Source organism: Rutidosis leptorrhynchoides, chromosome 2 (assembly GCF_046630445.1).
Source record: "Rutidosis leptorrhynchoides isolate AG116_Rl617_1_P2 chromosome 2, CSIRO_AGI_Rlap_v1, whole genome shotgun sequence".
In the NCBI taxonomy this organism is placed as follows: domain Eukaryota; kingdom Viridiplantae; phylum Streptophyta; class Magnoliopsida; order Asterales; family Asteraceae; genus Rutidosis; species Rutidosis leptorrhynchoides.
The window spans coordinates 53,899,180-53,912,112 of record NC_092334.1 but is presented as its reverse complement, the minus strand read 5'-3'; the positions used below and the strand labels follow the sequence as shown (position 1 = coordinate 53,912,112).

The 12,933-nt window shown below is 33.4% G+C and overlaps 2 protein-coding genes across 2 annotated transcripts; both read left to right on the top strand.

Moving 5' to 3' along the window:
• Positions 1 to 800: 800 nt before the first annotated feature.
• LOC139887876 (L-type lectin-domain containing receptor kinase IX.1-like) lies at positions 801 to 2,771 on the top strand. Its single transcript, XM_071870925.1, has one exon. The coding sequence runs from the start codon at positions 801 to 803 to the stop codon at positions 2,769 to 2,771; it is 1,971 nt and encodes a 656-aa protein (XP_071727026.1).
• Positions 2,772 to 3,954: 1,183 nt separating this feature from the next.
• LOC139890877 (L-type lectin-domain containing receptor kinase IX.1-like) lies at positions 3,955 to 5,955 on the top strand. Its single transcript, XM_071873807.1, has one exon. The coding sequence runs from the start codon at positions 3,987 to 3,989 to the stop codon at positions 5,946 to 5,948; it is 1,962 nt and encodes a 653-aa protein (XP_071729908.1). The 5' UTR covers positions 3,955 to 3,986; the 3' UTR covers positions 5,949 to 5,955.
• The last annotated feature ends 6,978 nt before the right edge of the window (positions 5,956 to 12,933 follow it).

The window sequence follows — 12,933 nt, the reverse complement described above, 5'->3', positions numbered from 1 at the left end:
TTTTTGGAAATTACGAAATTCGTGTTAACATCTGAGGACTTTGGGGTCACTTTACTACTTGGACCTTAACGTAATTACTTTCCTTTTTTAGTAACTTTTTATAATATAATAAAACGTAAAATTACACACTAATTACACGAATAAGTACAATAATACACGAATATGTCTATAGCAAGACTTGAACCCTCAACTTTAATAGTTGAAAGGGTGATCACGATACTACTATTTCAATAGCCTTTTGATAATTTAGTTTCTTTCTGAGCTTGAAGATTAGATTTCTTAAAATTTATATTAAACCATTGAGGCATTAAATGAATATTTTCACCATCTATCCTTCTTTTGCATACATTTAAACTATCAAGTGAGCATGATCCCATAAAACACCTCAAAAGATATATAAAAAAAAAAAATCACAATGTTTTCATGCTAGTTCCAAGCTCTAAGTATCAATTAAATAATAATAATAATTCATATTCATGTTAATTTTAAAGAACAACGGTCAACCAGTTAACAATATTGAAGTTCAAATAATACTACAATAAGAAGATAAGAAATGAACAAGTACAATATAGAAAACGGGATGTAGAAAATTATGCAGTTGACATTTCCCCAAACGGAAATCTAGAATTTGACTTTTTATTTATCTATTATTTTTCTGTCTTTTATGAGCAATACAAAGTTGACTGACAATGACTCAAAGAAGGCTTCTTGGTTTCATATGCATGTTAGCATGTTAATTTTAAAGAACAACTATTTAAAAAAAAATATGTTTGCAATTCTTTTAGCAACTTTTTTAAAACATGATGATTTTAACATGCTTCCTTTTCTTCCTAATCCCATATACAAATTCAATTACATTCAATGTAACAAATATTAATCCAAATTCCAAGGACATGTTCTCATTACAAGGTGAAGCTTATATCTCTAATGATGGAATCCAGGTGACCCAACAAAACAAACTTTCAGATTCGAACCGTTCAACCTCAGGCAGGGCAACATACATCAAACCGCTTCATCTTTGGGACAACACGTCTAACGAGCTAGCCAGTTTTTCTACCAGTTTCTCGTTCGTGATTAAAGCAGACACGAATAGCCGTTACCATCCAGATGACGGCTTCACTTTTTTCCTTGCTGAAAAATCGATGATAAATGACTTGGGACCTATGGGTTTTCCGTTAGATACCACGTCCAATAATCGTACGGTCCCATTTGTTGCAGTGGAGTTTGATACTTATTGCAGTGATTGGGATAATACTTCAAAATGTGATCATGTCGGTATAAGTATTAACTCGCTTGCGTCTGTTATGCATCAAGAATGGTTTAACGACGTGTCGTCTGGAAGAGAGTGTCAAGCTTGGATTGAGTATGATTCGGGTTCCAAAAATTTAAGTGTTACCTTTACTGGTTTTCAAAACAATACGGTCGTACATCAAGGTGGACTAGTTTACACCGTTGATCTTAAAAATGAGTTACCCGAATGGGTTATTTTCGGGTTTTCAGCTTCATCTAGTGTGTCTGATGAAAAAAACAATGTAAAATCTTGGATGTTTAGTAGTTCAATTTTACAAATTGATGAAAGTACAGGGTTACACTCAAACAAGATTGGGCTTGTGGTGGGATTAATAGTTGGATCATTGGTTTTGCTACTTGTTTTGGCTATAGTTGGTTGGATTATGTGGAGGAGGAAGAAAATTAATGCAAAAAAGGCGGAGGACGCTAGATCTTTCGGGGAGATGAATAACGAAATTGAAACGGGGGCTACTTGGCCTAGACGGTTTTCGTACGTTGAAATAGCTCGGTCAACTACGGGGTTTGCAGAGAAACATAAGCTAGGAGAGGGAGGTTTTGGAGGTGTATATAAAGGTTATTTGAAAGATTTTAGCAAATACGTTGCAGTCAAAAGATTCTCAAAGACGTCGAAACAGGGGATTAAGCAGTATGCGTCGGAAGTTAGGATCATTAGCCAATTACGACATAAAAATCTAGTGCAACTTACGGGTTGGTGTCACGAGCAAGGAGAACTTTTGCTAATTTATGAGTTTATGGAAAATGCGAGCTTAGATTTACATCTCTTTAGGGGAAGAAGCGTGTTGACGTGGGCCACACGCTACAATATAGCGCGTGGCCTAGCGTCTGCATTGCTGTATTTACATGAAGAATGGAAGCAATGTGTTTTGCATAGAGATATTAAGTCGAGTAATGTGATGTTGGATTCGAGTTTCAATGCTAAGCTTGGCGATTTTGGGTTGGCTAAATTGGTTGACCACGAGAAAAGTTCTAATACGACGATGTTGGCTGGAACCTTGGGTTATATGGCTCCCGAATGTGCAGTGACATGCAAAGCAAGCAAAGAATCGGATGTGTATAGCTTTGGAATTGTTGCGTTAGAAATAGCTTGTGGAAGAAAGCCCATTGAATATGACACTCGAGAAGGGCAGGTTCGGTTACCGGAATGGGTTTGGGAACACTACGGCAATGGAACTCTGTTAGAAGCTGTTGATCCACGGCTAGGGTTAGAGTTCGAGGAAGAAGAAATCATTTGTTTGATGATTGTAGGGTTATGGTGTGTGCACCCTGATTCAGAATTTCGTCCATCGATGAGACAAGTAATTCAAGTGTTAAATTTTCAAGCTACCTTGCCTACACTCCCCTCGAAGATGCCGGTGGCATCTTACTCGACGCCTTCTATTTCTTCTGTTGTCGAAATCCGATCATCAAGTAATTCAACGCGAACGATATCGTCATGGGATTCTTACTTAGATGGTCGTTAATCATTTTTATTGACAACCTTTCCTCCTAACTCTCAATTGTATTTCAAATGTTGTTGCATACATTCTTTTTTTTTTTTTTTTTTTTTTTTTGGTACATACCTCAATATTTTGTACTGGTACTTGATCATCATGAAATGCCAACTTCTCGGTGTAATTTAATTTGTTCCTTCCCCTATATTCTTGTGAATTTATAATTGATTTTTAATTTATAACTTTAAATCAAGATTTAAATTTGTCGATTAATTGGATTTTTGGTTAAAAACTACTACTTTTTTGGGAGTGGCCAACTTGCTATTAGAAAACAAAAGAGTCATCACGGGAACAACAGAACGAGAACAAGCAGTAATAGCTAAAACGCAAAGCAATAAAACTAGAAATCGCAAACAAAAAGCCGCTAAGCCCAAATGCCAATAAACTACGCCACCACAGAAGCTGCAAACCGGAACCACAGAGTCTAACATAAGACAACCAAAGATCACACCCAAAAGAAACGGAACATTGGCTGAGACCTTCCGTTGAACCAACAATGAGATTTTTAAGTTTTGACTCTAGCCGAAAAGCAACCGCAAGACCTTTTTTGAACTTCCTTAAACAAATCCGGAACCATTCCACCAAATGGCTATTGGTATAGCGTTATCGAGATGTACCTCTAGGTATACATATGTATGGATTCTTGGGGGGAAAATGTATTTAAATGTGTGAGCAACCTTTCTAAAGGTAAAAAAAAAAGTAATAATAATAAATCTAGAACCACTCCGGGCTGACGACTTAAAAGCTGACTATTTTTTGCATACACCTTCGTATATACTCCGTAACAATATCTTTCGAGCTTTTTTTTTACATACTATAAAAAGTATTCATTCCAGCTATAATAATATAATAATAACTTCCACAAAATTAGAGTAGTTTAACTCCGACAAATAATTTGAGCATCCAATAAAATCTAAGATTAGTCAACGTGAGTTATTTGCAGGATCGAGTGTAATTTCACATTCAAATTATATAAGTCAACGTTGACCGTATACATATGAATTATTGAGCAAGTGTTGAAATTACCTTGTAAAACATTCTATGAAAAATTAGACACGGTTCTTTGACATTTCAATGTGATTGGAACATCATAAAACTCTATTTCAATCTGTAACCAATTCACAAATCATCCCAAAAAGAAAATCTTTAGCCATTCTTAACAATGTTTCTTTAGTTAATTGTTTCATGGCTTCATTAAGAACCCATTTGATCACTTATTTCCATTTTCTCTTAATCACTTGTGTAACCTCATTAACCTTCAATTTGACAAATATCGGACCGCATAATCAGAACCAAGAGATAGATATCGAAGGTGACGGAGCATACATATCCGACGGTGGAATCCAACTAACCCCAGATCGGATCGTACCGAATCGGAGCGAAAAAGCGGGTCGTGCAACATACTTCAAACATCTTCATCTTTGGGACAACAGATCTGATGAACTAGCAAGCTTTTCAACCAATTTTACATTTGTGATTGATTCAAACAAAAGTGCTTCTTATGGTGATGGCCTCACATTCTTCCTCGCTCAAAATAATTCGGTGTTAACAGGCGGCAGAGCGATGGGGCTTCCGGTCACAGCACCAACAACCGCCACGAGGGTCCGATTCGTTGCGGTTGAGTTTGATACTTCGTGGGACAGTTGGGACCCACGTGACTCTAACAACAGCGCCATAGGTGATCATGTGGGTATCAGCAAAAGCTCTCTTGAATCTATTAGGTCTAAGAAATGGTTAAGTAATGTAACTGGTGGTGGAGTGTGTCAAGCTTGGATTACATATGATTCTGTTTCGAAAAATTTAAGTGTTTCTTTCACTGGTTTTCAAAACAATACAGTTGTACGTCAAAATGGGCTTGTTTACACGGTTGATCTAAGAAATGAGTTGCCAGAATGGGTCATGATCGGGTTTTCAGCTGCGACTGGATCTCAGTTTCAAAGTAATACCATCAGATCTTGGACTTTTGATAGTTCTGATTTAAAGATTGATGAAAACAATGGGTTGACACCCGACCCGGGTCCTGATCCGGTGAATGGGAAAAATAGCAAGGCGGGATTGATAATTGGAATATCGGTTGCATTTACCTTTTTGGTTGTGCTTGTATCTGTTTTGTGGAGGAAGAACGTGAAGAAGAAGAAGAAGAAAAACAGGGAGGTTGAAAAAGATGAAAATGCATTTGAAGTTGAGATGAACAATGAATTTGAAATGGGAACCGGGCCGAAAAGATTCTCCTATCACGAATTAGCTGAATCGACTGGTGATTTTTCTGAGCGCGAGATGCTAGGTGAGGGTGGTTTCGGTGCTGTTTATAGAGGTTTCTTGAAAGATTCAAACACATATGTAGCGGTCAAAAGGGTGTCTAAAAGTTCCAAACAGGGGATCAAGGAGTACGCATCGGAAGTCAAAATCATTAGCCGATTGAGGCACAAAAACATGGTGGAACTCAAGGGTTGGTGCCATGATAAAAGCGAACTCATGCTAGTTTATGAGTATATGGAAAATGGAAGCTTAGATTCACATCTTATCAAGGATAAAAGCTTGTTGACTTGGGGGACAAGGTACAAAATTGCCCAAGGTTTGGCTTACGCTTTGTTGTATCTACATGAAGAATGGGAGCAATGTGTTCTACACAGAGATATTAAACCAAGTAATGTGATGTTGGATGCTAATTTCAACGCAAAGCTAGGTGATTTCGGGTTAGCTAAGTTGGTTGACCATGATAAAGGCTCGCAAACAACAATGTTAGCTGGAACTTTGGGTTACATGGCTCCTGAATGTATAGTAACCGGAAAAGCAAGCAAAGAATCAGATGTGTTTAGCTTCGGAGTTGTTGCATTGGAAATAGCTACCGGTCGAAAACCCGTAGTGTACAACGCTCAAGAAAAACAAATACGATTACTAGACCGTGTTTGGGAGCTATATGGAAATGGAAGACTTCTAGAAGCAGTTGATCCACGTTTGGGCTTAGAGTTTATGGTACAAGAGATTGAGTGTTTAATGATCGTTGGGTTATGGTGCGTGCACCCTGACTCAGAACTTCGCCCATCGATGAGACAAGCAATTCAAGTACTTAACTTTGAAGCTTCCCTACCAGTACTCCCCTCAAAGATGCCAGTAGCATCTTATAACTTAACGTCTAACATGTAATGGTTATATTGTATCTATTCTATTGGCCATGTTCAATTATTAAGTATCGAATCTGACACTGCAAATTAGTAGATTTAATTAGGTTTGCATTGTAGTCTGTATATAATTGATTTAGGATGATCAATAGATGAACAAGTGAATCATCATCATCATCATCGTCGTCGTCGTCGTCGCCGCCGCCGCCGCCGCCGCCGCCGCCGTCGGTAATAAGTGCTTAATGTAAAAGTGACAAGTATCAAAAATAAATTTGAGATTACAAAAATTAACTAAGGGGAACGAAAGGATAAATTACTAGATTACATGTCTTTATTGCCAATTCGATAAACAATACGGCCTCTGGTTGAATCATAACGACTGACTTCAATTTTAACTTTATCACCAGGTAACATTCGAATTGAATTGCGCCTAATTTTACCAGAAACATAACCTAGAACAATATCTCCATTCTCTAATCGGACCCAAAACATACCATTTGGAAGGGATTCAGTAATTAGACCTTTAGCCACCCATTTCTGTTCACTAGCATCTGATGCTCTTCTATTATTACCTCCCGTGGCCATCGGAGTTATACTTGCACCTCTCGCCGCCACCAACGCCGCCGGGGATTTATTAATATTAGTGATATTATTATTGTTATTAGGGTTTGGAATTGGAAAGTAGGCGGAGGATGTTGGATGGTTAAGTGGATTCCAAACTAAAGGGGATCCAAACAGTGATGACCTACTAATACTACTGGAACTGCAACAAGAAGCCATTGATTTATTTACGAGCACGAGATTGAGGAACGTCAGGGATAAGAGAACAGGATAACTTGTATATTTACAAGATGGGCCTGACCGGCTGAGTATCTATATTAACCCACTCTATCATATACAAATATTTTCGAAAACGTTTTACAGAGCTTTAATTTCGCTATAAAAAAAAATCTACATATCTATCTATCTATCTATCTATATCTATATCTATACTTATATCTATTCTATATCTATATCTATATCTATATCTATATCTATATATTATATAAAACACGTGCTATTATACTGACAAGTCAATAATTTTCTTAAATAAAGAAATTATTCATATTCTAAATAAAATACAATTAATTTAAATATTAAATTAAATAAATAATATAATATAAATATAAAAATGGAAGTAAACAATAATTTTCTTATACATCCAGAATCGCCTTAAATCACGTGTCTGCTGGTATATACTTGCACTCTTTTTGTTTCTATATATTCTATTCTTATTTATTGTGTATATATTACTCCGTATCATTTTTTTTTTCTGAAAGGCAAGGCCTTAAAGTGTAACTAGTGAGGATTGAACCCAAGTCTTCTTTGTAGATTTCCAAGCAATCAACCACTAGACCACCCTTTGGAGTTATATTACTCTGTATCATACATGGCAGAATTTTATTTAAGTGGAATTTAATTTGCTACTTTTAGTTTCCTTATACATTCGGAATCGCCTTAAATCACGTGTCTGCTGGTATATACTTGCATTCTTTTTGTTTCTATATATTGTGTATATATTACTCCGTATCATACATGGCAGAATTTTATTAAGTGATGTTTAATTTGCTACTTTTAGTATTTGAATGAGTACATTGTGGTGGAATTGATTTGTATAAACTCCATTTTGAGATGTTTAACATGTTAGGTAAGATCTGTTTTTACATTATAAATGTAATTTTTTTTTTAATGGAGTTATGAGCCTTAAGTATTGTTTCTTTTCTTTTTTTGTTAACCTAATGAAAATATTATTGTGCAATATTGTATTTGTCCTAATATATGTCTTAATGTATCTCATAACCATCTTTTTTTTCTTGAGTCTAGGTGTCAAAGATGTAAGCTACAAGAAAATATTGGTGGAAATGTTATTATGGGTAATACAACTTTACTTTTGACGTTAACAAAAATATAAAATATAAAATAATAATAATAATAATAAATTAAATAAATAAATAAAATAATATAAATATAAATATAAATATAAAAGTTAATATTGTTTAAGCATATTTTAAGTACTATATAATTACTTAAATATTAAATCCGACAATATTATTATTGGCTATTAGCATGTACACAAATGTGTGTGTGAAATGTACGAAAAATAAATGAATAAACCTTAAGCAAAATTAGGTATATAACTTAATTTAAATAAACAATCAAATATCTAAACTGCATACAAAGTATGATATTTAAATATTTTAACGGACATGCTCATCAGCGTATCACTATATGTTCAAGAAACTTTGCCACATTGAATGAGAACAACTTATTGTTGTATTGTAATTGTATTCAATAATCAATAATAACGTTTACTGTGACAACCCGAAAATTTCCAACCAAATTTAAACTTTATCTTTATATTATCCCGACACGATAAGCAAAGTTTGTTAAGTTAAGTCTCAAGAATTTTAAACTGTGTTCATACATTCATTATAACCTCGATCAAATTCTGACGATTCACGAACCGTTATATATAAATAGATATGTATATATATGTATGTATGTATATATATATATATATATATATATATATATATATATATATATATATATATATATATTATAACTTTAGAATATTAATAAAGTATTAAACATATAATACTTTACACGAACGTATTTGTTTCAATATGTTTATCGATGGAATTAGAAGATAATATCAAATGATTAATTTATCAGATACATTGTGATATGATTATGGGTCTATGTTATGAGGTCCATTGTGATTTAAAAAATTTATTCTTTTTGACAACATTCGGAAAATGGTAAAGTGATTTATAAGTAAGAACGTGGAGTATAAATAACTTAGATGTTGGATATCGACAAGTTAAATAACTCGACATTTTTCATTAAGATGATTTCGTACGTTTATTTAACCTTTGGACTTTATCCCATGCTTCACCAACAGACTGTAATTTAAAAACTTGAAACCTATTATGAATATATATGATTCTACTTTTCTAAAACGTTTTATGATATAACGATTTCCATTATTTTAACCTTTAAACAAAATGATTCTTAAATATATTTAGTTTTGGAAAACAATATTATCATATTTATTTGATTTAGTTTCAAACGTACAAAAACGTTTTCAGTTTAAAAAGAACTTTATTATTAAAACGTATATAACTTTTATAAATATCTAGAACCACTTTTGACAACTCGTTACTTAACCAGTATGATAAAGATAACGATATTTATATTTTATTTTATTAAATATATATAACGATTTAAATTAATATTATATATATTTATACGCGTATTATACGTACATAGTTTTATACTTTTACTATATACTTAAACTTTACCTTTACTTTACTTTAACTTTAATAACACTTTAATAATTCATACTTTAATAATTCACTTTAATAATTCATACTTTAATAATTCACTTTAATAATTCATACTTTAATAATTCACTTTAATAATTCAAAAATCTATTATAAATAGAATTCAATAGGTTTCATTATTTCATAGAAACTTGAAAATATTTTTTCTCTAAACTCTCCTAATCGATTTACATATATATATTTACTCCGTATTATTTCAAGATGTTATTAGTATACATAAAATATTACGACGGAGTGTTGTCCGAGTGATTTCGAAATCGTTTTTCGAGCGGGATAGAGCTAAGGAAATTATGGGTTATAGCTATGGAGGTTATGGGTATGGTTCGGGAGTATTGCTCGTGAGTCAAACTAGTGTTTATCATCTCCGTTGCGTCTACGTACTTTTTCTGCAATATTGAATCTCAATATTCATACGTTCGTGAATCCAATGCCAACCTTGTACTTGTTCAATGACGTCATATGTATTTTTACTACAAAATACAGTATTGTGAGTTTCATTACTCCCTTTTTAAATGCTTTTGCAATATATATTTTTGGGACTTAGAATACATGCGCTGCTTTTATAAATATTTTATGAAATAGACACAAGTAATCGAAACTACATTCTATGGTTGGATTATCGAAATCGAATATGCCCCTTTTAGCTTGGTAGCCTAAGAATTAGGGAACTGCAACCTAATTGATGCGAATCCTAAAGGTAGATCTATGAGAACTAACAACCCCCATTCTAAAATTTGGAATGCTTTAGTACTTCGAGTTTATCATGTCCGATGGATGTCCCGGAATGATGGGGATATTCTATATGCATCTTGTTAATGTCAGTTACCAGGTGTTCACCATATGAATTATTTTTATCTCTATGCAGTTTGCGAAATGCCTGATATGAGATGGATGTTTATATAAATGAAATCTTGTGGTCTATTAAAATTATGAAATTGATGGATTATGATAAACTAATGAACTCACCAACCTTTTGGTTGACACTTTAAAGCATGTTTATTCTTAGGTATTAAAGAAATCTTCCGCTGTGCATTAGATCATTTTAAAGATATTACTTGGAGTCATTCATGGCATATTTTGAAAGACGTTGCATTCGAGTCATTGAGTTCATCAAGATTATTATTAAGTCAATTATAGTTGGATGTATTATGAAATAATATGCATGCCGTCAACTTTAGATGTAAAGAAAGTTTGTCTTTTAAAAACGAATGCAATGTTTGTAAAATGTATCATATAGAGGTCAAATACCTCGCGATGTAATCAACTATTGTGAATCGTTTATAATGTATATGAACGGGTCCTTTCAGTTGGTATCAGAGCGGTGGTCTTTGCGAACCAGGTATGCATTAGTGTGTCTAACTGATAGTCGTTAGGATACATTAGTGAGTTTAGACTTCGACCGTGTCTGCATGTCAAATGTTTTGCTTATCATTTTTGTCGAAAATTGCCTGCTTATCATTCTTAGTCTAGACACGTCTTACTGCATTGATTGCATGAATAGTGTATAGACAAAATTCATATCTTAACGTATCTGTTACTATAAACTTTGCCTGACATATCCCGTAAATTCCTCCGTAATCTACGAAATCTTTTGTGCTATAATATAGATATTCTATGTAATTAGAATACCACCGGTAGCCGAAAAATCATTTCATATCGAAATATCCTTTATTCAATCAAACGAAATGGAATTCGTCATTAGTTCAAGTCCCTCGAATTCCGATTTGGAATCCCACTCAAGCTCCGAAAGCAGTGTGACTGGAATGGATCAACCAATCAGCCATCATCTATTTTGGATGAATTGGGGATGAGTTCATAGCCTCCTTAATCATTGGAGACAAGAAGAAGGTGATCCCTTCCATCCACCATATTACCCTTGATGTGCGTAGAGGTGTATACGAAATAGTTATTTTTGTTACGAAATACTATTAAAAACGATACAATTTTACACAAGTTATTTATTTATTTATAGAGTGGATATACCTAAACCTTGCTACAACACTTATAGGCAGTGTACCTAATCGTACAGTAGTGTAGTTTTTAGTAAGTCTGGTTCGTTCCACAGGGAGCTAGCCAAGTTTAACGCTATATTTTTAAAACTATATTTGTAAATATATAAATATATATATAAGTAGTATTATTATTATAAAAAGGGCGATTTTACCGTTTAATGACCGGTTTGTCGATTTTAAAACTTTAGTCGTAGTTAAAACCTAATGTAAAATATTAAAAATAAATATAACTTAATTCAAAGCGTAAAGTAAATGACAATAATTAAAGTGCGATAAATTAAAATGCGATAAATAAAATGACAATAAATAAAATTGCGATATTTAAAAAGTACGATAATTAAAAGTGCAATTAAATAAAATGACAGTAAATAAAAGTGCGATAAAATATGAAATAAAGGAATTATGCTTATTTAAACTTCCGTAATCATGATGTTTGACGTGTTGATTTTAGTTTATTACCATGGGTTAATTGTCCTTTGTCCTGGATTATTCAATATGTCCATCTGGGTTTTGTCCATAACAGTCCATCAGTCATAAATATAAAGTGCGAGTATCCTCGTCAAATTATCCTTATATCCGAAGTCAAATATTCTAACTAATTGGGGACTTAAACTATAATTACACCAATTTTCCTTGTATATAATTCACCCATGTTTTAATAAGTCCATTGACTATTAATCCATTCCCGTGTCCGGTTAAATGAACGATTATTAGTACTTATAAACAGGGTTGAAAAAGACGCGAGACGGGGCCGAAACGGTAGCGACCTCAAAACGTTGCAACGGAAAAAACGGGGCCGAGACGGAGTCGAAACGGATGTTGACTAATGCTGACTTTTATATATATTTACACATATTTTAGAACTAAAAAACCTTCGTTGACAAGTTTGTACCTATAATTGCTATTAGCGTTAATATAATACAAAATGGAATACTAAACCAAGTCAATTTTGATTGATTTGACCGACTTATGACCGATTTTAACAGAATTTCTGACTTTTGACCGGCGTTGACCCAATTTTTCCTGTATTTGACCTAACTTTTGACCGTTGACCCGCTTATAAGAAAACGAGACGGGGTTGAAACGGTTTAGTCACCAAAATGCCGCAACGGGCGTCGCAACGGAAGCAACGGACGCTGTTTACAACAGTGCTTATAAATATCCCGCCCATCGTGTCCGATCGAGTGTATATGGTTATTTATAGGTACATCCAATTGTAAATCTTTATATTAAATTAACGAACTATCATTTAATTAAACAAATATAAAGCTCATTAATAGCCCATAGTCTAATTTCCACAAGTGTCATTCTTTTGTCCAAACCCCAATTATGGTACAAAGCCCAATTACCCCGTCTTTAATATTTTAGCCCAACATCACGATTACTTAATTTTAAATAAGCACAATAATAACTTAGCTACGAGACATTAATTTAAAAAGGTTGAACATAACTTACAATGATTAATAATAGCGTAGCGTTACACGGACATAATTTCGACTAACACCCTTACAACATTCGCTAACATACCCTTATTATTATTAAATTAAAATTAAAATTATAATATATATATATATATATATATATATATATATATATATATATATATATATAT